General features: G+C 43.6%; 1 protein-coding gene across 1 annotated transcript in view; it reads right to left on the bottom strand.

Annotated features, from left to right (window-relative positions):
- CACNA1E (calcium voltage-gated channel subunit alpha1 E) overlaps positions 1–27586 on the bottom strand; it is a 503244-nt gene that overhangs the window by 19113 nt on the left and 456545 nt on the right. The window contains exons 36-46 of the mRNA XM_055233511.2: positions 24564–24647; positions 23690–23815; positions 20612–20677; positions 15856–15947; positions 15008–15173; positions 11248–11375; positions 5982–6078; positions 3698–3803; positions 2718–2825; positions 2068–2168; positions 1667–1773 (exon numbers count right to left, since the gene is read on the bottom strand). Of these exons, the coding sequence (XP_055089486.1) occupies positions 1667–1773; positions 2068–2168; positions 2718–2825; positions 3698–3803; positions 5982–6078; positions 11248–11375; positions 15008–15173; positions 15856–15947; positions 20612–20677; positions 23690–23815; positions 24564–24647 (1181 nt within the window). The remainder of the gene's footprint in view (positions 1–1666; positions 1774–2067; positions 2169–2717; positions 2826–3697; positions 3804–5981; positions 6079–11247; positions 11376–15007; positions 15174–15855; positions 15948–20611; positions 20678–23689; positions 23816–24563; positions 24648–27586) is intronic.

Genomic DNA, 27586 nt, shown 5'->3' on the forward strand with positions numbered 1-27586 from the left:
GCAAATTGTTGTAGACAAACAGAGATTGCAATTTAGGGGGTGGTGTCCCCCATTTCTAAGCCAAGGACTGGCAAAACAAAAACAAAAACAACTCAAGCCTGTAATCCCAGCACTTTGGGAGGCCGAGGCAGGCAGATCATGAGGTCAGGAGATCGAGACCATCCTGGCTAAGACGGTGAAACCCTGTCTCTACTAAAAATTAGCCAGGCATGGTGGCGGGTGCCTGTAGTCCCAGCTACTTGGGAGGCTGAGGCAGGAGAATGGCATGAACCCGGGAGGCGGAGCTTGCAGTGAGCCGAGATTGCACCACAGCACTCCAGCCTGGGCAACAGAGCGAGACTCCGTCTCAAAACAAACAACCAAAAACAGCGTAAACCCTTCCAGTGGAGAGTTCCCACTCTTCCAATCATACTTCCTTCCCTCCCTCCCTCCTACACAAGCAGAAGATAAACACTGACTTGTTTTCTGTGGACAGGAGAATTCACACCCTGCACTTCATCACATTATTAAAAAAAAAAAAAAAAATGACCTTGGTCATGACTCTCGTCCTTTCTTCTCTTCCAAAGATGTTGGACTTTGATCTCTGAAAACAGTGCTTTTCAAAAACAGTCCAGCCCCATAGGCAGAAAGAAATCAATGATCTGAGAAATTCCAAATGACTCTGACAGAGGTCTCATTCCCAAGCCCTGAGTATCACTCTCTTAGTAACTAAGATAAACGATTTGGTGATTCCTGGTTTTGTAAGAACTGGGACTTTGTTAAACTCAATCACAAAAGCTCATTTACATTGAGTAGAAAGACTTGTGTTCTTTAGGTATGCACTAAATGCTTGCTGATGATCGAACTATGTTATGAGATATATATGCTATAGTAGATTAATTGGGGCTAAGGCTTATCCCTCAGAAGGATGGGAAAATTCCTTAATTTGTGTTTTATTTTCACTCCTATTATAGAAAAGTAAGTTCCCTTTCTGAATAAGGTCCCTTTTGTTCATTAAAGAAAACATGGTATAGTGAAAACACTCTGGGGTCAGAAATAAGGAACTTAAATTCCTGTTCCACATTCTACTAGCCAGGACTTTAAGCAACGTAGTTAACCTCAGTTAGCCTCCAGTTTCTTCATGTGTAAAGTGGTTATATTAATATATACCTCCAGGGTATAGTAGGCTGCTAGAGTGGGAATCAAGTGAGATTCTGCAAATAGTGTCTCTAGAAGTGTCAACCTCAGGGAAAGCAGTAACTGCTGGTTCCATTCCCCTCTTACACTCAGCCAGCATGGCACCTGTGAAGGAGGCTGTATCTTCCAGCAGGACACTAGATCCACGGGGAAGCGATAACCAAGAATTAGAGAGGAGATTATTTTTCTTCACAACAGAACTACACCTAAGACCCAAGTATATTAAAAGACAAATCAAACTCCCTTCTTCTATTGTTCATTCACAGTGATCGCCGTCTCTGACACTGACCACAGTGCTAAGTATGCTTAGTCTGCTTTTCTCTTATTCCTGCTGAAAATCATTTTAAGATACTCAACTTCAGAAAAAGGATCACTCAAGCTCAGAGTATTCGTTCTTGGGCCTTTCTGAGCAGTGAGTTTTGGGGTCTGCACAACAGCATGGGTGACAGATTGTAAGCAGCCATGCCAGGGATGTTTTGGTGCTACTCACAGGCCTGAAACGGGGTCCTGCTGGAGGTAAGGCAGGGCTTTGGCATTAGCAATGATCTCCTGAGGCAAAGATGAAGGCTCCATACGCTGGAACATGGGGGCATTTTTCTGGGTAAAAAGAGGGAAGGAGAAGAAAAGAATTCCAATGACTACAGAGTTTGCTGTGGGGAAAATAAAATTAACGTGGATAATACAGGCACATAACTTATCCCTTGTTTGACCATTTTAACCTTCGATCCACTGGGTTTCTAATTCCACATCACTAGAAAGTTCTTGGGCCCCACACCCATTACTGCTGCTTCTAAGTCCTTGCAGGGCACTATGCCCCAGGGATGCACAGGCCTATCCCCTCCTGCAATTCCTCGTGGCCCACCCACTTAGCATGCTGGCTTTGACTTTCACCTGTTCCTCCAGCTGCTGCCTCTGCTTCTTCACCTTACTCTGCTTATAGTAGTCCATGATCATCATTGCTGCATAGATTTTGCCCACAGTCAGGTCAGAGGCTAGAAACACAAATGTGGCATGATGGTGAAGAGGGAGAAGATGATGGGAAAGAGTGAGGAACCTCTAAGCTTTGTTAACCACTCTCTGGAACAGGTCTGCGCTATCAGTCACCCATTCAACCAGTGTATTTTGAGGGCCCCCATGGTGCCAGGATCTGAGGATGCAGAGTGCATAGGTCCCCTGATCTGTCCTCAGGCGGCTTGCATGCCCACCTAGTGATGGTGATGATACTGAGGATAAGCAGTACATGAGTAAGCATCACGCTTACCATTCTAAATCTCTATAGCTAAGTGACAACATCCTTTCTCCCATGAGGGTTTGCTGAGCAGTATTATATGGAGGGAGAGAGCTATACACCCAGGAAGTCTCATCCACGACCACAGTGACCTATCTTAAAGAACATGTTTTATCCTTAAGTCCCTTTTGTCCTTATTAATTGAAAAGGGCAAACTTTCCTTATCTCTTTCATCACTCTGGGTTCCCCCAAAAGACGTAGTCTTCACATGCTGGGCCCACGGTGACAACGATACCCAGGAGAAGACCCAAACCTTTGGGCATGGGCACAAGCAGATCCAGCATCTTCTGGGATAGGTGAGGCCAGATGGCTAGGGTCTCCTTTTGTAGCTCTGAGTCTAGCTGCTGCCTGTCTGCACCACCTAGAATAAGATAAATTACTAATAAATAGAATAGACCTGGAAATAACCAGGACTGAGGGAGGAGGTGGAGGTAGGAGCTGAATCAGCAGGGCACCTCATATTTTAAGAGGAAATCTTGGCACTGATTGACAGTGGATCTTGCAATACCAGGTCTTTCTGCTGAAGAAGCAGAACACATTTTGGCTCCCTTTTTCAGTGACTCAGGGATATCCTGCCAGGAGATCTGAGGCCCTCAGACTAAGAGCAACTTCCTCCTTCATTCTAAAAGCCTCCCAGGTGCTCAATATATCAGAGGAGAAAATAAAAATAGCTGCAAGTACATTCCTCTGCCTTCTTATCCACACATCAGTCCTTCCAGCAACCCTAACTCCATAGTCTGAGTGACCTGATTTTAAAAAGGATTTAGATTGCACAAGAGCAGAAAGGCTAAAGGTCCACCTGGAAGTAGTAGTAAGCCTGTTCTCTCCTAAATCAATGATTAGAAATCAAGAGGAATAAAACACTACCGTGGCCTCTATGACAGCACCTTCTGCCACAGAAGCCTCTCAAGACTTCAGAGAAAATAAACCATATACGGAAAAAAAACGACAAAATTAACCTTTGGTCAATAAGTATTTCTAGAATACCTATTGTGAGCCAGACACTGAAGATCATATACTTTTAAAGCTGAAAGAAGCCCTAGAGATTATCAAACCATTCATTGAACCAGAAGGAAAGGGCAATTATTAGTTATTGAGTCAGATACTTGATGTTCAGATGACTGCATTGTTGTGTCCTTAGCTGGATAGATGACAGTTCAAATATCTCCATCCTGTGCCACCTGCATGAGTTGTTCCAGAATTCCTCCTTCTCACCTCCCTTCCTAAGCTTACCTTTGGCAATTTTAATGTCCAGAGCTGTCCGGATCAGAGCCATAAGTGTGGAGGTGAAGTGGACCGTCATGTCCTCAGCTACTGGCATGTTCATCAGGACCAACCTCTGTGTGAAAGAGAAAAAAGAAACAGCAGGCAAAAAAAAAAAAAAAAAAAAAAAAAAAAAAAAAAAAAAAATGGAAAGACACCTCAGTGAGAAAGGAAGAAAAGGGCAGAGGTCAAATGCACAGACAAAAAAGAAGGGCAAGGATCCCCATCCCCTGCCCCAGTCCTTCTCTCCCTGCTTCTCACTTAAGGCTCGTTTGCTGCTGTTTTTTGTTGTTGTTGTAGTTTGTTTTTTCTCCACCAAGGGAATGATGCCAAATTCCGAAGGGAAGGGGCTTCCCTAATTATTCTGTAAGGCCCCCCCATGGAGTCCTAAGAATGTCTTTGATAGGGATGGGAAGTTATTTCTAAAAGAAGTGGCTCAAGGAAAGGAGTCAGCTCTGAGAGGTGGCTCCATTCCCTGTTCAAGGCTGCTGCATATTTCCACTTGTCCCATGAATACCCCCTGAAACTCATATGGAAATACAGTGAAAAATGAGATTTTGCTTTGCTTATCTAACTTGAAAGATGCATCCTGGTGCCCCCTTTTTGAGTCTTTAATAGATGAAATTTGCCAGCACATGATTGAACATGCATAAGTCCAACTTGTCTAAAGGATGAGGTGGAGCAGGATGGACAAGGGGGAGAGTGCAAACAGGCTCTGGGGTAGGAGGATGGGGAGAGCGGAGGAGACAGAATGAGGAAGGGTGGCCCAGGCAGGAGCAGAGTGGGCAGGCCTTGTTTCCCTCACCCAAAGAAAGGGATCACACTGAAATGGCCAAATCCACTTTCCAGAGAGTATTTTGCTTTTGGAGTTCTTTAACTTTTCCTCCAATCCCCGCTCCCCTTCTCCCACCAAGCTTCATCCCAGAAGTACAAATTCAAGGCCACATTCTACCACCTGGTACTTTTGGATGTGGCCATCGTGAGCAAAAAGGATGCCAGCCCCTAAGCTGTGCACGAGGAGCCATGTACTGGGGGGAATGAGGGTCCCTAATGGCCATGTTCCAGTGAGATGCTATCTGGGGCCATACAACGTGAGGTAGCAGCAGGAGAACGTCCTCTGGCAGAACCACCAGCCTGGCAGAGAGGGAAGTACCTCTTCCCAAAGAAGGGTCTCTAACGTTCCATTGCAGCATCCTGCCTAAAGCTGATGCCACATGGTGTCTTAGAGTGAAAAGCCAGTTTCTTGTTTGGATTTGAGTTCCATCTCTCTCCCACTTCTTTAAACATCTAGAGAAGTGGAAACATTACTATGATGTGTTCCTAGGTGAATGAAAGAGCTCCAGAGTTCTAGGTCAGTCTAAATAGCAAAGGGGAATTAACAGTAACTATTACTAATGGGTGGCAAAACAACTCATGTCCAAAAGCTATGAGCACCCCAAGGGCAAGTGACTCCCAGTGTACAATAATCGCTAAGCAGCAAGCCATGGGGGAATACACCCATAACTCTGGGGCCAGGCCCCATAACTATATTATGCCAGTAAGTCAAATTTAATGCTGAATACAACTTGTGCCCATTATTTCCCTTCCTTTTGAGTATTTCCAAGAGAATTGGGTAGCTGGGCTAGTGGAATAGAGCTGCACTCCTCAGTCTATCACAGGATGGAAGACAGGTTCCTCTTTTCTTCTTATACCTAGAAGGAACCTATGCCATTCTTCCTATGTCATGGGTGAAAACATTTGTTATGAGTTTTCCTCTCTCCTAAAAACTTCTTGTTTAAAGGAATTTTCCTTTCTCCTAACAATTCCATGTTTAAAGGAATTTCCGCATGATTTCCTTAATTTATCTGATTGAAGATATTTCTTTGCATATGAGCACTGATAGCTGTTTTGCTGTAGGCTTCCTTCTTGCCCATATATGCCATCCCACAGGCCACCACTCTGCCTCCTCTAAAAGGAAACACACCACTTAACACTGCTTATCAGGTAACTCACTCACAAGAAGCCACACAGTTGTAGAAACACAAAATATCACATAAAAAAACATGTTGAACAGTATTAAAAACCATTCCTTGTATTGTCTCATGAGTTCATCCTCCTGGGAACCTTCCTGACTCTTCAGTCTCATCATGCCTTTCCTCCTTAGTTCCCTCCTCCGCCTCCCCAGCCTGGCTTCCTCCCCATGTTCTGGCCTCCCCACAACTAGATCCCATTTCCTGTTGGTCTCTAGCCCAGAACAAAGGAAGGGGTGGTCTACCTTATATGCCACTTTGGAGGGACATCTCTTGCCGAGGCCTAGCGGAGGTGACATGAGAGTCAGCATTTCATACATCTCAGTGTAATGGATGCGGCCACTGCTCATGGAGGGTGGTGAGTTGGGATGGGGTGGGTTAGCGGGGCAGTGGGGTGGCAGGGAAAGGAGAGGGAAGTGGGGAGAAGGATGCAGACAGGTAGGAGAGGAGAATAGGCATTCCCAGAGAGCAAAAACGAACAAAATACAGAAAACAGGAGAAGAAAAACAAAACAAAATGGACAAACGGGAAAAGAATAGGAAACCTGTTAATCAAGGCAAATCGTAGACATGACTCCATCCTGGTGCGGTTTATATCACGCCCCACACAGACCCGGGAACACTAGTGACAACCTTTGGTCCCTATGACTCTCCATCGGAATAGTCATGGGGACTCATTTTCTCCTTGATTAGCATTCCCCTGACTTCCCTGTTCACTTCATCCCTCCCCAATACAACACAGCTTATTTTCAATTCCCAGGGCTGTGTGTGAGCGGTATAAACCGGATAGACGGTGCTCCAGCCATGGGTTGGAGTTTCTGACCCCGGCTGGGGCGCTGGCCTGGAAGTCAGGCTGTTCTCCACTGAACCCACAGGCAGAACGTCGTGTATCCCCCCTCTGGTGTGTGTGTGCAGCAGGAGGCGGCGTCTTGCACTGAAGGTGGTGGGCTGTGCTTGCTGCTCAAAGAGTTGGCCCCGTTGCTTCCACCTGGCTCTGTGGACAAGACTGCTCTTTATTCCCCAGCATGTGCCAGGTCGATGGCATGCTGGGGACAGAAGAAACAAAAACAGGAGGAGGAAGAGCATTTTGCATGCCATGCTACCCTCCCCAGCTCTCCCACATGCGGCTGCGGGTTTCACCAGGGTGGAGTTTAAAGAGTCTCAGCAGAGGCAGCTGTCCAGCCTCCTGAGTATGGAATCACTGTGTCACCATCCCAGGCCAGCTCTATCCCATTGTCCAGGCTGGCATCCTTCCTGAGCCTAGGTCATCTTCCAGCTGCCTGGGCAGTGCTATGCCCCAGGCAGCCCATGCTTCCCTCCACTTGCACCAGGAGAGGGTTCCTTACCTAGCAGGCTTGGCCTTACATAGGGGCTTAGTAGAGCCATTGGGATATAGAGAATTCCCCAGGTATGGCAGAGTTGAGCAGGGAGGTTCTACTCACCCCTTGGTCTAACTGACAAGAAGTGACTTGGAAATTATGACAGCCCCCTCACAGCAACCCATGGCAGGACCCTAAGGCAGGAACTCTGCTCAGTAGTGCTTCATTCACTGTAATCTTCCCAGACCCTCTGAGCTATTACTACTTTCTTCCACACAGCACCAAATCCATGCCTCTTTTACCTACTCTCACCTCTTGCCCTAATTCTTTGTTTCTCACCCCTTCTGTCCTATAGCTTTCATAGTCATTCTGACCAGACCATCCAGGAGCTGGGAGGGTGGGATCACTAGGATCATACTCCATACATTACATATGGGAAGATAAGGCTCTTTTGCTAAAATGAGTCTTCTCCTTCTCCAGTGAAAAGAAGCCAGAATTCTTTTGCTGGTTTAAAAACATTTCTGCATTCTACAGAGAAAGGAGAGGTCCCTCTGATTAACTATACGGACTAAGGTGGACCTGTGTGTGTTTGTGTGTGTGTGTGTGTGTGTACGTACATGTGTATATACACACATACATGAGTGTGTGCATGTGAAGAAGAGAGCAATCACATTGGTCTTCATATGAAGTTCTTAACTCTTCTGCCTTTTCCCCAAAGTATGCCCTTATCTTTATATAACAGCTGCTGGTTCTGGAAGGGTTTGGACCTCTTTAAACTCAAAGGAAAGCAACATGAAGGTTCCCTCATGTGGCGCAGTGGTGGTGGAGCAGAGGACAGAGAGGAGGGGTTAGATGTTGCATCCCACGGCAGGTCATGGCTGGGGACTGGGAGGCAAACCTTGCAAGCCACCCTGTAGGGGCAGTTCTCTCCCAGGCCCAGAGGAGGCGAGATCACCCGCACTAATTTGTACATATCCTTATACGGGATCCTGCCGCTGTAAAGGAAGCACAGGTGGGTTAATAGGACACTCAGAGAAGGGTGGAAAAGAAATGACAGCTTAGCCATGAAGAGGATGGCTGAAAGAGGTCAGAGCAGCTTCTTTCCTTGGGCCTGGCAAAGCCAGACCAGGAAAGACTGAAAACAGTAAGCACCAGAGAACCATTACCTTGCCAAACTGCACTGCTGCAATTTTCTAAGGAAATCAGAGCCCAGTCAATGCCAAAGGGAACTGCCTAATGACCAAGAGCACCTCATTATACCTATCTGGCTCATACCTGGCCAGGTGCAGACACAGCCCTGGCTCTAGCTAGGCTTCTAGGAACAAAGCCTGCCAATTCACAAATGACTCAGACCGCTGTCCAGAGCAGATGCCAGGCTGCCTTGAAGTGGACTGCAGAATTGTTTGCTTTTCACAGGCACTGATTACAGTCAGTTACTCAGACCTGCTTTTCAGGGGCAGTGGGAAGTCAGCGGCTTTCTGAAGTCTGGAAGAGACAAATTTCCCATTAGGCTAATTAGCAAGGAGCACAGTTGGCATGAGGGAAATCACAAACGGCTTTGCTTTTCTTTGTGACAGATTATTCTGTGTTCAGCTTGGGCAAGTCTTCTTTACTCAGTAGGAGCCTGCTGAGGTCTGTGTTCAGAGAGCAGCCAGGGAGGAAGCCATGGACACTCTCCCCCCAGCCCTCTTTCTGCCACTCAGCCAACAGCAGCTTGGCTGGAGCCAGCCAGAATTCTAGCTATCTTACCAACCCTTTACCCAGGAGCCCACTAGAGAGTACCAGCTTCCTATGGAAGGGATAGGATTAATGATTGATTACTTTTCAGTGGCTACAGCATCTTCTCTGTCAGGGTCCAGAAAAAGAAGCAACACCCAGGGATCTGCAGGTCTGTAAACACCCTGGAACAGACCAGGGTTTCCACTGGAAATTATAAGCACAGCATCTCCACCTCTGTGCATTCAGTCCCTGCTTGCAGCCGTATGGAGACTATTGCTTCAGTCCAGCTTTACTCTTTCTAGGCTTTTTGAAATTTGAGGGTTGACTCCTCCTATTCTTCCAGATAGCAGCTCATCAGTACCTCCAAGTCTCTCAACTCTTGAGAGGAGGTAATTTAGCCAGTTGTCCTTTCATTTTGCCTTAGTGAGATTGGGAAGTAGGTGGGTTGGGAGTGGCTATTGACTGACATTTTTTGCAACTGGTATTAGTCCTTCTTTTGAAGACATTGGCTCACATTACTTTGTTAGTCTTCCTCACCCACCTTATAAAGAAAGCCAACCAAACTCTAACTAGAATGAGTTACACTGTGAATTACAAAGCACACAGAAGAAATTCTTCTTTGTCTTTATGCTCTTTCCCAGTCCACATGTCTGAGTCTCATGATTCATCCTCATGGAATCATTTCTTCCCAGCAACTGGAATGAGTAGGGAGGAGCATGTTTTATACACATGGCATTTGGATCCCAAGATAAGTGAAACCACAAGAAGCTGGGGTTTCTGGAAGCCAAGGATACCTGAGTTAGCCCAGATGAACAATGGACTTTTCTGCTCACAGTTGGTTTCTCCTCTTGGGTGAGTGAAGAGGTCCCTTCTTAGGCTCCCAATCCCATAGATATCCATGGTTACAAAGGCTGCTTTTCTAGACATTCCAATTAGCATTTCTGTGTGGTTATTGTTGACTATAATAACAGTTACACACATGATTTAATATCATCCTCACAACCACCTTGCAAGTTATGTAGGTATCACGATCACCATTTTACAGGTAAAGAAGCCCAGAGTGGTTACGTGACTTGTCCAAGGCCATGGAGCTGAAGACACGTAGGCCTGGCTGCCTTCTCCTCTAACACACTGCCCATTGCTTTCTAAGATCTATTTACTAGAAAGTAAGACCAGAAAGAAAAAGCTGTTACTCAGCCATTGTAATAGGAATGGATTTAGATCACTCTGTACCCTAAGTCATTAATAATTAATGAAGGAAAGAATTCTGATTCACCCTTCCAGTCTCTAAAACAGTGACCCAAGTTCAAAAGCCTCACCAGAGGATAGATTTTTGGGAAAAGTCTCTGATTATGAAGGGGGTTCCAGGTGGAAGCAACTTGGTCCATGTCTGTGAAGGATAACATTTCTTGTAGTATTTTTCAGAGGGGGACCAGAATGGATAGAGGATTGGTGAGTTAAGACCCAAAAGCTAAAATGACCTGGAACAGAACCGTTCCTTTGGAGTGAGCATTCATAGAACTCTCACCTTGTCCTCAGCCATGAGGGCCAAAATGCTGCCTTTATATTCTAAAGCAGGGGTTGGCAAATGTTTTTGGCAGTAAATTTTTTGACAGTAAAATATAGGTTGTTGCAAAAATGGCCCACAATTACTTTTGCTCCAACCTAATATTTCTGTAGTAAAGACTTTCAAATTTGAGGACCATGCCATCTCTGTCACAATCACTCACCTCTTCCTTGTAGTATGTAAGCAGCCAGAGACAATACGTAAATGAATGGTTGAGCTGTCTTTCAGTAAAACTTTATTTGCAAAAACAGACAATGGGCTGAATTTTGCCCATGGGATGTAGTTTGCCAATCCCTGTTCTAGAACTACTTCAGAACTACTAAACAGCAAAAGAGACAGTAAAGAGGTTATCTTCACCAATTCCTACCATTTAATTTAGTTCCGTGTAATAAAAATCCACAAATATTTAAGGGAACAGTTGGAAGAACAACTTGTTTGGTTTTAAAAAAATAATTTCAGAGTTATATCCAACTGTATCTGTTGAGAGGAATGAGAAAGAGAAAACACTCATAGTCACTGATCATGGTGGCCAGATGTCCAGCTGGCCAAAAACCCTTGTCAAACTCCCTGATAACTCAAAGGAGTCCACTAACCATTGGCAGAAAAAGATTATTGGAAACTTCTCTTGGGATTGAACCCAAATAATCTGAGGTGAGGACTGGATGATGAGACCAGCCCAGAAAGGGAAAACCCTGTCACAGAAGGAAAGAGAGGGGAAAGGAGGATACAGAAGTCTTTGGTGACTGGCTTGATACCAGAGCCTCTTCCATGGGCCACAATCAAGAGGAATCTCCTTTCCTTCTGTAACAGGCAGGCACTTGGGTGGCTCCAATTCCAACCTCTCCCCTGGGAACTCCAGAAACCTTTGCTGGTGGGCCCCGCTGGGGCGGCCGAGGGGCCTACGCACCATGCTGCTCGGTCATATTCTGCCCAGACGCGGACAAACTCATCCAAGTGGTGAGGCCCCAGGATGGAGGAGTCCCGAGTCAGGTACTCAAAGTTGTCCATGATGACGGCCACGAACAGGTTGAGCATCTGAAGGGCAAGGGGAAGAAGAGGGGTTAGGGGAAACCTAAAGCAGAGCTCAGTAAACAGAAGAACAGGTTTCAGGGCAAAGAAAAGAATTCAAAAGTTTGTAGGCCTGAAGTTCCTAGCTCAAGCACCACTGATTTTGCTGAATGCAACACGTTTTCATTATTTGTACCACAGTTTCATTGTGTGAGCATTCTTACTTTATATTTCTATGCCACTTCATATTTGTAGAGTACCCCACAGTCACTTTTCTTATCCGTTCCATTTATTTAATTGTTACTGTGGCAGCAGAGGGAACAGCAGCAGCCATAACATTCTTGAGGGCTAGAGGAAGTCAAGGCCAGATACTAACCTTCCCTCCTCAGCCTCTCCCTTCATTCTTGCTTCACAAAAGCAGCCCAAAGAACAACTGGTAAGATGTTTTAGAGCTGACAGCATGGCCTACTGTTGTGATGACTTTAAGCTGTTCTTGGCTCTTAAGCAGTTTCTAAGTCCCTACTCTTCCACTTATTTGTTTAGCCAGCCTTTACTGTGCACCTACTATGTTCCAAACAGAGATTCAGGTGCCAGAGATGTGAGATAAGAAAGTTCTTGTCCAGAGGTATATTCCCATGCCTAGCACAGGGCTTACAGCACAGCAGGGCTTCACTAGATGTGGTTACTTGAATGCTCTTCAAGACTTATTTGATACTGAGTAGAGACTGTGATGTAATGGAAACATACAAATGTGACAAATTTTAAGAGCCATGAAAGAAGCATATGCAGGTTCCAGTGGGGACAGAAAAGAGTATGAAGGCAACTTCTCCTGGCTGAAGAAAAAATGTATAAGAGGGTTGATGCTTGAGTACTGTCCACAATATAGACATGGGCATGGAGGAGGGTGTTTTAGCAAAGGAGCCAGAACAGAGGTATGCAGGCACAGGGAATAGTCAGGGATCTGCAAGGAGGGCGGAGCAGCTGGATCCAAGTGCCGGATCACAGAAGCATCTCATGCACTGAGCTAAAGAGTGTAGACCAGGATCAGTGAACTGGTCAGATAGCAAATATTTTAGGCTCTGCAGGCTGTGTGGTTTCTGCTGTAACTATTCAGTTTTGCTGTTGTAGCACCAGACAGACCATTTGTATACAAATGAACACGACTGTGTTCTGGTAAAGCTTTGTTTATGGACACTGAAATTTGAATTCCATGTAATTCCATGTCATGAAACATCGTCCATCTTTTTTTTTTCTTTCCTGAACCATTTAAGAATGTAGAAGCCATTATTTCACGGGCTACACAAAAACAGGTGGTAAACCTGATTTGTCCCAATGGCTATCGTTTGCCAACCACTGATCTAGATTGTTCTGTAAACAACAGGAACTACTAAAGGGGTTTAGAGAGGAGAGAGATAAAGGGACATTTGCATTCAGAAAGAACTCTTGGTAGCAGCATGTAGGGTGGGTGGGAAACCAAGGGAGGATGTTGCAGTACTCCTGAATCTACCAGGGGCAGGACGACAGCACGGACCAGAGTAGAGAGTTAACAAAGGTGGAATCGACAGGACTTGATGTTCAACAGCACTGTTTCCTTGTTTCCTGGCTGCCCTGCTCACCCATTCACTGTATTTCTGGCCCAGGTTATTAATGTCAACAAAAACTATTAGCACTGTTACTGCTTTTCATTTGTACAGTCATTAAGAGTGTAGCGTGTGCAGTCACACCTATTACTTGTTGTTACGCTTGCTCCAACTCTTTGTGAGGCAGGTTTAATTACCATCACCCTTCAAGGACAGAATTGCTTTGGATTCACATTTTTGTTCTTAGCTTCCAGCATAAGGCCTCGGGCACATCGTGGGGGCATCAGTAAATCTCTGTGGAGTGGCTGGTTTGAGTTGAGAAGCTGTGTGACTTCTCCAAGGTCACAAAGTCAGTCTCATACAGATCTGAAAGCAGATCATCTCGTACTGAATATAGCCTCATTAAAAATAACAGTAATGTGAATTATGCAGCACCCTCTGTCTCAAAATTCCAAAAGTACCTTTATGGTCTCTAATTAATTTCCAGTTATATCTTTGGTTTCTTTCAATATTTATTATGAAACACTTAAACCATGTAAGATAAAAGTAAGATGTCCACATGCACTTCTATCTGCTCCATTTCACCCTAGCAGTGAGCACCGATTCCTGGAAGCTATGAGCTGGTTTCGCCCCTTGACTACTGGTGACTGAGGGATGGGCCTTGCTGAGAGTGAACCTCACAATGGCCACTCAATAAAAATGTGCTGAAGATGTGAATAAATAGAAAATTCCCATCAATAGCATTATTCTAAATTTCAGGGGTTTTTTTCTTTATACATTATACTTCCATATTTGTAAATAAGATACTGTTGTGTATTCTTTTACTGAAAAACCTTTCATATAGATAAGAAGGAAGTGTATTAAAACACATGGATCAGTTCATTGTGTATAAAATGTTCCTATTATTAAGTCATTTTTTTCTCCCATTTTATAGGTGCCATAAAAGGGAAAGTGTCTTGGCCAAGGCTAGCAGAGGAACAAAGCCAAGACTACTGCGTGGGCTGCCCACATCTCCCGTTAGCTCCCTCTCTGCCACACTGACCTACAAGCAACACTTAATGGTCTTTCTGTAGCCCACCCCCCTCACTGGAGAGCTGGACATGCAGGAAGTTTCAGTCCCCTTGGGATCACTTGCAAGGTAGCAATGCCTGGACATAAGACAATTAATTCACTTTTTGATGCATGGCCAAGAAATTGACCACTTTTCAGTGGCGTCACTGTCTTAGTTTTAGGTTTTTGTACAGCCAGTGGCATTAGCAGTGTAGTTGAGCTGAGGAATTTAAGAGTGACCAGAAACACTAAACTGGCCCTTTTATTATTCTATTTATCACTGCTTGTCTGATATGCAGGGTAGAAGTTTCTGGAAGTGGGTGTGCTGAGTCATGCTTTCTCCAAGAGAGACTTAAGAGGCACTTAGGGCTTCCCACCACTTTATAGGTGGGTGTGCTCCACATATACTACTCAATATTTACTAACACCCAAAGCAATCAAGCAATCATATTCTTTCTCATCTGTCAGCTGGTCAATTATCATCAAATGTAATAACATTACAAGTCAAGAGAGAACCACATTTATTCCATTATCATCATTCTACTCTTATCAATGCTATAACCTTGCATTTTCAAGGTATCTTTTTCTCAAGCAGTTCAAAAATCTCCCAAAGCAAAGATATCCATAGACCTACTTATAAGATAAAATACCTGAGGTATGACAAAGGATTACTCTGAGTGTCCACAGATTTGATATGAAGCTCAATGCACTTAAATATGCTCACCTTCCCTTTTCACAAAAATCTTTCCCTGGAAGCAACAAAGACTCTTCTCAATCATTGAAAGTCACCCATCCAGGAGTCTGACAGGCACCCTGATCTCCAAGAGTTCTCCAGAGGACGATCTAATTCTTAACCTGGGCATGGGCTTGAGTGTGAGTGTGTGCATGGTGGGGGTGTGGAGAGAGGGGGAGAGGAGGGGAGGGAAGCACAAACATACACTGATGCAAACATCTCTGGTCTATGTATCAGAGGGTTAGGGGTAGGATGGGATGGGCCACATGGCAAGGCAAGAGCACAATGTTGCTCACCAAGAAGGAGCAGAAGAAGATGAAGGAGACAAAGTACACGTAGGCCAGATCGGTGCCGCAGCGCTCGTTCTCGTTCTGCCCTGATGGTGCGGTGGTGTCAGGCTCACAGCCCTTCTCTCCGAGGCATGACAGCATAATCTCCTGCCAGGCCTCACCTGTGGCACTCCTGAGCCCAAGAGACATTTTGGTTAGCAGGAGCAGGTCTGCAGATCCTATCACATCCTTGGTCCTCTTTCCCAATTTCCCCATGCTTGCTCTTGTCTGGGCCCAACAGGCTCCCTTTTTACCCAGTTGACCCCTTCTAGTGCTTTCCATGCAGAGATAAAGAGTCCCATTGAGGTCTGTTTTGGGTTCTGCTACCCCATCCACAGATCCACTGTGTCTCCATCTTTTGTGGGGTCTCTGCTACTAGTCATGGAATTCTGTAAGACCCAGCATAAACCTGGCTATCCAAGGTTTCAGCCCTTAAGTGGAATTTGGTCTGCAAACAGTGTCCTGACATCCCCCCTCCCAAACCCTTGCAGGCCATGTTGAAGGTAAAATTTGCAAATTAACTGTTGAGCCAAAGACATTGGTGAAATTTTCTCCCACCCAAGTATTTAGCAGACCCAACCCTGCTTAGCTTCCAAGATCAGACAAGATCAGGCACATTCATGGTGGTATGGCTATAGACAAGACAAAACTTTCTAATGTTATAGGGGCAGTTTGGCAAAGACATTGCCCGTTCCCCCTTCTACTGACAGGCGCAAAGGAAGTGGAATAAAGATACAAAGGGAAATGGGAGGAAGAGGCAGACCAACTCTCTCTCCCTCCATCAGGAGAACTCCAGCTATGACGCATCCAGGTACCTGAAGAGTAGCATTAGGGACCCAAAGAAACTCCGGAAGTTGTTGTGCCGGTTGATGTGACTCTCCTCATCTAATTTTATGTTTCCAAATACCTTGAGGAGAGAAACAACAGAAAACAATGAGCATTACCAAGCTGTGTGATGTATCCAGCACATAGGGGTTGGCAAAGCCACATGCATGGCTCTTCCCGATGACCTACCCCTGAAGCAGATAACTCAGACCCAGAGAGCTGCTGGACACTGTGCTCTTGGGCTGATATGCAAGAATAATCATCCTCCACTGCTCTAGTGCAGCAAAGGGGACCCATGCAGCAAGGTCCGAGCATAACGTAGAATGCAAGCTCTTTTGAAGTCATTCTGTCTGTACATAGTTCCTCCTACACCTAATCTGGTCTTTTATTTCCATGGTACCTGTCACCATGGTACTCAAGCATCTGTCAAAGACATTATCTCACAGCAGGAGTGCACAGAAGGAGCTACCCCTCTCTTCCTGTCTCAGGTAGTCATGACGGGAGCATTCAAATTTGCAAGAAGACATCATTTATGGCTTTGGCAGATGCCACCCTGCAATTTACAAGCAGATCAGGTCAGAGAGTGGCATCTCTATCTTCCTCAGATATGTTTCTATCCATTTAGTCACATCTTAGAAGGTCTGTATGTCATTAATGTAGAATCTATGAGAATGAACACACATATATCCACATGCATATATCTGCATATGTCCACATGTATCATCCAACAGACCCAAATCCCATCCAAAAGGAAACATTTATGCCGGAGCTAAAATGAAGTCCAGGCCAATAGGATAGAGAAAGTCGGGCCAACTGGGCACTTTGAAAAGGAAAACAGAAAATAGCTTTGGGCAGTTTCTGGGTGACAGAATGAGATTTGCTGATCTGCTTCTGGCTACTGAGCTTAGAATGTAATCACTGTGAACATTCAAAAGAGGGAACACTCAGACATCTTTATCCACAGAGACTGAGTAATGATGAACTCCCAGACACAGCACTGCCTGGAGCCAAGGTCAACCCCTCCACTCTTCAGATGAAAAGGAGGCTTTCACATGCACCTTCCTTCCCCAACCACATTTTGGGTTATCAGGACCTATTCTCACAAGTCAATGTTGAGACAACTGAGGACTTACTGGGTTACTTTTCCAGTCATTTGAGACAATTTTCAGCCTGCATTGAATATGCTTCAGTTTATCCAATGTATGCTAAATGGAACACATTTTCCCCCTCACAGTTTTTAGAATGTGCAATTGAGGAACAATCTCTGCCCCCAGCTATTTTGCTCAAGTAACTCCCACTGACACCTGCTCTGGGAATTTGTTCTCAATGCTGTTTTTCAAAATTCAAATACTACTTGTCTCTCAGGGAGAATGGAGGTGGCAAGTGAGGCAGCAGCAGAGAAGAACGGAAAGAGAAGAAGAAGCTAGAGGGCCCCAAAGAAACAAATAGTAGCATTTAAAAAATCCCACCCAAGCAATCAAATCTAATTAACTCTGGATACCCCAGGAGGGCACTGACATTTATCCTTGCCCTGTTCACATTTCCTGCCCTCTTCTTCCCTCTTGGTTTGGAATTCATGATTTATCCCTGATTCATCACAGACATACAACTTACAGTGTCTTTTTTCCCTATGACACTCCTGGAGGTATCATGAGTTGAATTCATTATGATTTTCTCAAACACCTCATCCAGTCACAAACTAACTGGAAAGCACACTGTGATTTTGCACAAAGTATGTGTGTAATAGTCCAAGAAACCAAAGCTATTTTGAATCTAAGATAATTTAAGTCAAGCCGGGCATGGTGGCTCACACCTGTAATCCCAGCACTTTGGGGAGCTGAGGTGAGAGGACTGCTTGAGCCCAGGAGTTCAAAACAAGCATGGGCAACACAGTGAGACCTCCTCATCTTTACAAAAAAAAAAAAAAGCAGAACAAAACGAAAATAATTTAAGTCAAAAACACATATTTATTGTGAAGGTGGTCTTAAATTTTTTGTATTTTTTTTCAACTCTTCACTTAGTCCTTGTCACTAACTTAAACCTCCATCAATAGGGTATGGAAGAGAAAGAAGGGATGCTGAGGCCTCATAGAAAAATCTCACGAGAGTATAGATTTAAATCCATTTCACTTGGGATTACAGAACTTTAGAACTAGAAGAGACTTGTGAAGGTCTCTAACCAACACCTCCACTGTACTGGTGAGGGAGTTAAGGTGAAGAGAGATACAGGGACTTCACCAAGTTCACACAGTTGGTCGGTGAAGGATCTGAGGCTGACAATCCCACTTCCTAACACCACGTAGCCACAGGGCTGTTTCTCATCCCCAGCAAGTTATTCCTCCTTTCTAACTTCCGATTCTTCTGCAAAGGTCCCTTTTTCCAAGGTGCCTTTGAAAGTTTGGAATAATAATGTTTTTCTCATAGACATACCTTGTTGCTATTAATATTTTTCCAAAAGCTTGTCTCTGCCTTTGTGTTTATTTGTACAGATCCCTCAGTTTTGTTGTGACTATATTAGAAACAGTCTCTCTAGCAACAAGCTCAGGTGTCTGCTTTGTGCTTGGTGCTGTGTCTCTGTCATAGACCAGGATGGGGATGGCCAGCTCAAAGCAAGTCATAGCAGAAATGTCATTCATGTCTCTGTGGAATGGACATAGTGCTATTATCCTTTGGAAAGAAATCTGAGGGGAATAAGATGTTAGACCGTACAGTTATTGTGAAGACTACAATTTCATAACTGAATAACTTCCACCTCCAACTAGAGGGTAAAAATAAATACTTGTGTCTGCTTGTCTGGTGGGATGAGAGACAGTATAGAGTTATGAACATGGGCTAGGGAGCAGACAGAGCTGATCTTACAACTCACCTCTTTCACTTACTGTCTGAGAACTTGAGCATGTTGTAAGTTACTTAACTATGCTAAGCATCAATGGAGACAATGAAACTCACCTATAAACATTTTCACATTACTCAAAAACATTAGTCATATGTCTTGCGTGGACATGCTCGCTCTCTCTTCCTTTCACTCCCTCCCTTTCTCCCCCCTCACTCTCTCTCTATGCATACATTTAGTACAGTGTCTTGTACACTAAGGAATTTAAATAATGATAAATAGCATTATCACCATTATCAGAATCAACAGTATTCATACCAGATCAGTACTGGAGATGGTGTTATTCTAGTTTATTTGAAGATGAAAAGGGGTAAGAACTATTTTGAGCACAGGCAAAAGGAACTTAATGATAATCAGACAAGAAGAATTATAATGTTTCCAACATAAATAAGATATAAATGTTTGAGGTGATGGATAAACCAATTACCCTGATTTGATCATTACACATTGTATACAAGCATCAAAATATCACATGTACCCCAAAAATATCTACAATTATATATCAATAAAAAAATTTGAAAAAATAATTTAAATCAAGCTTTCATTTGGCTCTTCAAGAATATTTTAATTCCAGAATCAAATATATTGGAGTTAGACAGGACTTCATGGACTTTACAAAGCCAATATGAAACTTCAGCAGGAATTCTATTTCCAACACTGCCAACATGATCATTAAATTCCTACTGAAATATCCTCAGTGAAGGAGAACTCACTACTTCTCAACCAAGTCTCACACATTTTGACACTTGGCATTCTATTATATTTTTAGAGAACAAAATTCTCCAGTAATAGAGTTAAAGAATGAAACCAAGAAGTACAGGCAAGAGAGAAGAGGGAAAGGAAGAGACGTTTCAGAAAGGCTCTGGAAAAGGCTGCAGACGCAGCAAGGCTGGGACACTCCAGCAGCAGCTCCAGGTGGCAACACAGTTGGGAAGGCAGCCGGCAGGACCAAGGCAGCCAGACTGCCTGACTGCAGGAGGCTGTCACATAGCCGAAGTTCTGTGCCGGGATCTAGTCACAATATCTCCAAGTCAGAAAGTTAGCCCTCTGGAGACAAGCAGAAAGCCTGTCTCCAACCATATAGGTTCATGGGATGTGCTGCTGGTTATTTACAGTAGGAGTTCACCCACCATGAACAATCATCATCTTTGAAAGATCCTTTGGCTTCTTCTGCTTAGCAGGCCTCTGGCTACCTGCATAAATGCCTGGGGTGGGAAAACAAGGGAACTGTCCAGCAAGTTGCATGGCCTAATTAGCTGGAATGTGGCCCTTGAGTCTCCCTAGGAATGAATGGGCTGCCAGGAACTCCATGAGTTGTTCACAGTGATGTGTCTTAGGGCATAAATCTCAGCCAGTCAAGACTGTGTAAGTATAAGACTATAAGACAGCCATGACTATATGTGGTGATTTGGTGTCACCATATACAGGAAGAACTAACATCTGACCTTCTTTTAGGCCAAGTCAAAATACCAGAGATCCTGAGAAATAGATTGACATGAGCTCCCCCTCCTTAGTCTCCTGGGGGATCTTTCTGGCTAAGAACAATGGTGTCATCTTTGCTTTAGTTCTGTGGCTGTCACCACAGAAGCCCAGCTGCTTACGAATTAGCACCATGATCTGACAACCTGAGATGAAGCCCCTGTACCAGACTACCCTGAATACTTAGGCAAGCTAAAATGGGGAGCCACTGCGCATGTGAAATTCCCAAGGTCACACTGTGACAAGGCCTCAGGGGAGCACCCTTAGGCAAGAAGGGATTCAAAGCATCTTCAGGTCTTGCATGCTTAGATTGCGAAGCCAGAGATTATCTGGGTAACAGCTGTCCCCCACCGGGCCCTTGATTTACCAGCTCACCTGCATCCCAATGATGGCATAAATGAAGAAAAGCATGGCAATTAAAAGGCAGACATAAGGGAGAGCCTGGAAGGAAAGTAGAAATAAGACGTTAATCAAAGAAAGGCAGCACCCAAGCTCAACAACCTGCAGTCACTGGCAGTATAGGATCTTGCCTGGAGGCTAATGCAAACAGAGACTGGGACTCCCTATTCCCTGGGGTTGTTCTGTTTTGAGGTGCAGTACTTTCTCAGGCATCCTTGTCCTCTGGCAGATAGGTAAACAGTTGGCCAAAGGGAGACTTAAAATTTACCTCTATCAGGAAGATTCACTCACCCATAAATATAGCCCATATCTAGAAGGAAAGCTGGGAAAACTTCCTGGGCTTGGGGTTCATCCCACTTGCCATGCGGAAAATTAATAACCTAGCAATTGTGATGCAAATTAAATATGAAGCACCTAGCTTTGGCTTCCAAATCCCTGTATTACCCCCTCCCACTCCCATACCCAAAGTGGCGCCCATAATGAAGAATCTGGAATCAAAGTGAAATGACTGGGGTCTCACTTGTTTGTAAGTTCCTAGAAAGGTCATTCATCTTCTGATGAAATGTCATTTCCAAGTGTTTACGCCTCCTGATGTTTTATTATGTTTCATGCAAAAGCCTGGTAAGTTAGCCACCAAAAAACTCTGCCATGAAGCCATGTGGCACAAAATTCCATACTGTGCATGCTTATTGCCACTTTGGGATAACATTTCAGTTTTAGAGGTGAGGGTCAAGACAAGGAGAGGTGAGGCAGGGAACTGGCCTTGGTGCTGGAGGAGGATGCAGACATAGGACAGTTTGGATTTGGGGGCCAGAGTGGGACAATGTAATCTTGCGTTGATCTCAGCGCTGCCAGAGAAGTCCCTCTTCTTTACCATCCACTAAGCTCCCTGGGAGACAGTACTACGAGCAGTCTCCACCCTGTCTTGATTGTGCACACCATGAATCCCAGGAGATCAATTGAGGCTTTCAGACTGCATGAGCAGGGCAGAGCTTTTCAACAGCACTAACAAAATGAAGAGCCCTGTGAGACTATTTACAACTTGAAGAGAGGCTAAAATTAAAATGCAACTGAAAGCGGGTGGGAGAATTCCCTCTCCAATGAAGTGTTGATTCCTCGGCTCTGTGATGGGGGTTGGCTACACTTTGATGGGCAATGTGGACCTTCTCTACAGAAAGCCAGAAGGAAGGAGACAGGGTTTCTTGTGCCTGCAGTGCTGCTACCTTTCATCTTTACCTTCTGCCCTTACTCTACTGTCTCCACTCTAGTCCCTAGTTTATCTCTCCCTACTCCCAATGTAGGGAGAAAAGCAAAGATTCGTTCTGTTTTCCTTTCTTGTCATGTTTATACATTCTAACACAAAATAAGGGAAAAGAGGGAAGAACTCTAGAGTAGGGGTCATAGGTAGAAAACTGGATGCTGTTTAGGGGAGGGTGGGGGAGGTATAGGCAATGGCAATGCTGTTTAAATCGTGTGGCTCTCTGCTTTCTATTTGCAGAGGTAGCCTTTGCTAATCTGACTTTTAAAAATCAAACTTCTACACTGTGTCACAGAACTGTTCTGAAAAGGAAACATCCATCTATAACACTGTCACCTGGAGGCAAATTCACCTGTCTTCCCTGTTCTCTGCAGTATTTGCTGGAATAAGCCAACCATTTGGCCATCAATTTTTGACAGTATTTTCTTTGCCCTCAATAGCATATGGTTTCTCAGAGACTTGGTGATTGTGATAATATGACAGGATGACACATATTTCTTAAGAGACTAACCACTGAAGTTTGTTGGGCAATCCTCTGAAAAAAAAAGATTTTAAAAGCATCTTGTGTTTCCAATTCTAAATCCAAAATCACCTGAGACTCAGAAAATTCTCACAAGGTTTTAGATTTATCCTCCATATCTAACTTTAGAAAAATAGTTTTCATTGAAGTGAGGCCTCCGTGGGAGTCATTACGCCAAACAATTGCTCTGGATATGATAAAAAATGTCAAGGTCGCTCCTAGGAGCCAGAACATCCTTAAAATTGATCTCACATCTCAAAATCCCAGGTCCTTGATGAAGAAGTAAATCAGTAATGATGGATGTGGGGAGAAATCCTTTTCCAAGTGATGAGAAACCATGAATTCACTAGCTTGCCTTCTTTAGCTTAATTTTTAATTAAACTGTATAAATAATTAAAATAAAAAAGTCAATTTGGTGAATTCATAATTTCTCATCTTTGAATCACTTAATTCCATCAAATTTATTTTTAAACACATTCACTGAAAAACTCATTTTAGTAAGAACAGGCATTTGAACAACATTTAGGCCCCCCAAAGCTTAAAAACAACTAATTTATGATATTTGCTAGAGCCCAAAGATATTTAAATATGTTTAGGAAACTTTTACTCAAAGTCTAGGTCTCAGCTGTCAATTTTTTACTTATATTTATTATATGTACACCTCTGTACAGCTCCACGAGACTGCAGAGGAAACACATCATATTAACCTGCCCAGATGTCCCTATTTATTTGTAGGACACAGAGGTGGCCATTAGTATACCCTGTGTTCAGTGGCTCAGGAAATAAATGCTGATGAAGACAAAGGTGGGGCTAAGTATGAATCATCTCTCTATGAAACACAACTCAATGAGTCCTTTGAAAAACTTTCATGTGAAATAAAAACACCCAAAGTCCCTGAAAGTGCAGAGGACATCTGACTACAGATGGCTGGCTCTTTACATGGATGGGGTTACTCAGGACTGTCTGGAATCTCTATGGATGAAGCACATCTTATAAAATGTGTCCCCTGCCTCAGCAGACAGAGAGGATGCCTGAGTCACAAAGTCAAGGTGTTTTTCTAAAATAAGATTCTATCCAGTAGACATAAGCTGATCCCAGTCAAGCCAAGCTGTGCTGTAACTAAGAATTGCAGTATTTACTGAATGCTTCTAACAAACACCCATTCTACTAGCTTCAGCTTCCCAGAGGTGAAGGGACTTGGGTAATGACACCAGTGTTGCCTGGCTGTGCTGTCTGATATGACAACCCTCAGAGAGGATTTGCTGGTACCTCTTACCTTAAAGGACTGCACAAAGGTCCACAGCAAAATGCGTATGGTATAGCCCTGACGCAGGAGCTTTATGAGGCGGGCAGCTCGGAAGAGCTTCAGAAAGCTCATATTGAAGCCACTGGTGTTCACCAGCTGGTGGACCAAAAGGAAACATATAATTAGGAACATTATGGTGATTTAGAAAAATCTAAGCACTAGTATTTGTGTATTTATCCCTCAAACCGATAAATGGGACACAGTCTCTGTCTTTGTTAACCCCAATTCCAGCTGATGGGCTGGCCAGTGAGGCCCGTCTCCTAAGCCTACCCGTGCCTGCTCTCTATCCCCAGGTAGAAGGGTAAAGGATGTACCTGAGAAGGGTACCCTGTACACAAAACCAGCCACCCTAGTCTTCTACTGAGTGGTCTGAAGTCTGCACTTAGATGCCAAAAAGAGCAGATCTAGGAACCCCTCTAGCACACGTTGGCCCTCTGATATTCAAAGAGAGTTACCATGAGCTCTCCAAGTCATCTTTAGAAGGAACAAGTTTATGGAAAAAATACAGGTCTGTGAACTTTGAAGGCAAAGATACTGTGCCTCCTTTGAGAATCTAGTGGAACGCTATGCATACTAGCTCTCTTCTGACACCGTCTATTCCACCCACCCCATTAGAGTTCTGCTGCCTGAGTCATGCAAATCAACAAAGCCTTCCCAGAGATCCAGTGCCACTCCCAAGTTTGCATTCCCTGGCTAATGCCGAGCAGCGAGGGAGTAAATTCCCAACACTTAGAGGGGTACGCATTTGCTTTGGTGGGTTAAAAATGGACTGAATATATAGAGGAGTTTTAAAAATGCTACTCCAGGACCAAGCTTACAGACATGGATCTGATAAGCCATTCACCTTGCTGTCTGTCAGGATAATTTCTGTGATACTGCCAATCACGGTGATGAAGTCGAAGATATTCCAGGTGTCTCGGAAATAGTTCTGCCAAATGAATTCAGTCATAGGAACACAAGAAAAAGGAAAGAAAAGGAGAAAAGACATCTTTCATTATATAACTTTGTTTGTCACTTGGAAATAAAACTTGTCAATTCATGCATAAGTTCACTCTTACTTTGGCTTCAGTTTCCCAGTTCTAACCAGAGATGCCATTTCTCCTTTACTAATCTGGGAATTTCTCATTTGGAAAGCAGTTCCATCACTATTTGAAGACTTTATTTTTGAAACTGTCACCGAAAGCTCATATGTAAAAAAGTTTTTTCAATTTTTATTTTTAACAAATATTTATGTATTTAAAAACCTCTATGGAGGCATGATTGACAAATAAAAAGCTATCCCTATTTAATGGATATATCTTGATGGGTTTGGGGAAACGTTTGTACCTGTGAAACCATTGCCATGGTCATACAGCTATAACTTTTAAATTATCTCTATTGCATCAAGTGCCCTATAAAATACAGTCTGACTTTCAACTATCAACAAAAGTCACACAAGTCATAAGCAACTAAAGGTTACAGATGTGCCAAAAATCTCCTTCTAACTCCATTGAGCCTTTTCAAACCAACTACTGATTGGTAATAGGATGAACAGACTTCATCTTTCCCCTCTTTCTCTGCTGTTACACCTTTTGAGATGTAACTAAGTACAAGGAAGCAGTAATAAAATGAGTGGGCTGAAGGAGATATAAAGAGCCTGGAAAATCCACCAACCAGATAACACTCCATTTAACAGGAGAGGGTGACTATGCATCCATCTCCTAGGCTCAGATGAACACAGACCTTAGACTATGTTCCTTTAAAAACAAAAAGGACACTTGAATCTCAAAAACAATTCACTTGCTTGCCCCTGGGACATTTAAGGGCAGTCTGCAACACAGAAAACAGAGATTTAAATCAACAGAATGCAGAAATTCAGAGGAGACAGAGAAAGTACAAGGAGAAGAAAATTTCAAACACCTGTAATTGATATCCTCAGCAAGATCACATGACAATGGATTATTTTATTCTATCCTTGGAATAAAACACAAGAGACTCTCAGAGCACTGCAGAAGTATACTCCATCCCAGCCTCACAACTAGCATCACTGAATTCCTACATGAGCCAGACACTAGGCCAGGCCTTTGGCATTCTTTCAACTCATTTATTCTTCTCATGGATCCTAGAGGCAGGGAGTGAAAAATACCCCATGTTCATAGCGTCCTGAATGGAAGAGTTGGCAAGAGGAGTTGGGGGGAAATACCCAATAAAGAGAGAAAAGGAGTGTGGAGAGAGAGAGGTTACATTTAATGAACACCCACTCAGAAGGTTATGAACATCACTTAATTGGATACTTACAACAAAGTAGCTAAGGCCATAAGGTAGCTACTGTTATCCTCATTTTATGTATGAGAAAATGAGGCTGAAAGAGGCCTTATTACAAAGCCACATGTACCTACGGGGCATATGGACAGACTGAATCACAGTTTCATAAATTCACTTTCCATTAGAATATTTAGTCTATCAGTGGTGGAGCTAAATTAAATCTCCAAATTCCTCAATTCTCAGGGCTCTCCTATTGTCCAACCTGGGGTGAACTTCCTAATTCTTGGTTTTAATTCTTTCTAAACCTTGGTGCATGGATCTAGGTCTCAGAGGACCAGAAGCTCTGGATTTCAGTTAACAATACTTTACAATACAGAATAGCATGCTGTGGTGTAGACTAGCACACTGTGGTATATGATAGAATAGTATAGTGTAGTATAGACTAGTAGATTATTGTGAGCTTTGAAGTCAGATAGAACAGGGTCTGAATCCTGGCCCTACCTCTTACTCATCTTGGCCAAAGTATTCAACCTTTCTGAGCTCCAGCTCATCCATAAAAAGGAGAAAATACGAATGCCTATCTAATATATTGTTACGGAGAGAAAAGCAATATGTAAAGCATTTGGTACTTAATAGCCAACCAATTTTTGTTACATCTTTCCCTCTTTTTCTTTTTCCCTTCCCTTTTTATTCCCATTTTGCCTTGCAATTCTATTGCCTTTCATTGTGTAATCTTTAAGAAGCTATACAATTTTTCTGAACTTCAATTTCCTCATTTAAAATAACAACAATAATGGCAATTATGATAGTGACATCTGCCATGCCTATTTCAGAGTCACTGAGAAGATCAAACGAAATAGTATATATTACAATATTCTGAAAGCTTAGAGTGCCTTAACAATGTAAAGACTTATCAGAATTAGTGGTACCTTTTATAGAGTGAAAATCCCTCTAGACCTTGAATGAAAACATGGGGGTAGGATGGGAAGGCAGGCTTCAAGGGCCGAATCTATTTAAGGCTGTGAGTATATATTCAGCACTCACCATAATTAGACACATAATGGGACTTAAGTCACAGACAATGTCAATATCACATCCAAGTAATCAACATGCATAGAAAAAATTTCCCTGTCATGGTGCTTGCGTCTCCCTGTCTCTCAGCTCCTCCTGCTCAGGGCTAGACTGTATTATAAAGGCATCTTTGTTGGTAGTAGTTTCTTTTACTTTTTTATTTCCCCAAGTCTCAAAACACTCAAAAGGGAGCCAGGCAAACACAATGCAGCCAACTACAATTGGTTCCCTTAAACTCTCCACCCAAAATGATCAAATTAATGGTTTTTCAAAGAACCGCTGGGAGACCAAAAGCAGCCCCTGTAATCAACACTCACAATTATCGAACCCAGCCCAGAGTCTCTGTTAAAGCTGCTACCAGACAAACACTTATTCAGATAATGAGCAAAGTTCCCCTCCTTGCAGGGAAAGCCATATACACATGTGATTTGAAATGGTAGCTCACATCCTAAGTAATGGTGAAACAGCTGTCACGTGGGCTTGCATCCCACTGAACTCGCTGTGCACACTGAAGCAAGTTGGGGGGAGGGTGGCCAAGGGGATTATCTTGTT

The sequence above is a fragment of the Symphalangus syndactylus genome, chromosome 19, assembly GCF_028878055.3.
Source record: "Symphalangus syndactylus isolate Jambi chromosome 19, NHGRI_mSymSyn1-v2.1_pri, whole genome shotgun sequence".
Classification (NCBI taxonomy): domain Eukaryota; kingdom Metazoa; phylum Chordata; class Mammalia; order Primates; family Hylobatidae; genus Symphalangus; species Symphalangus syndactylus.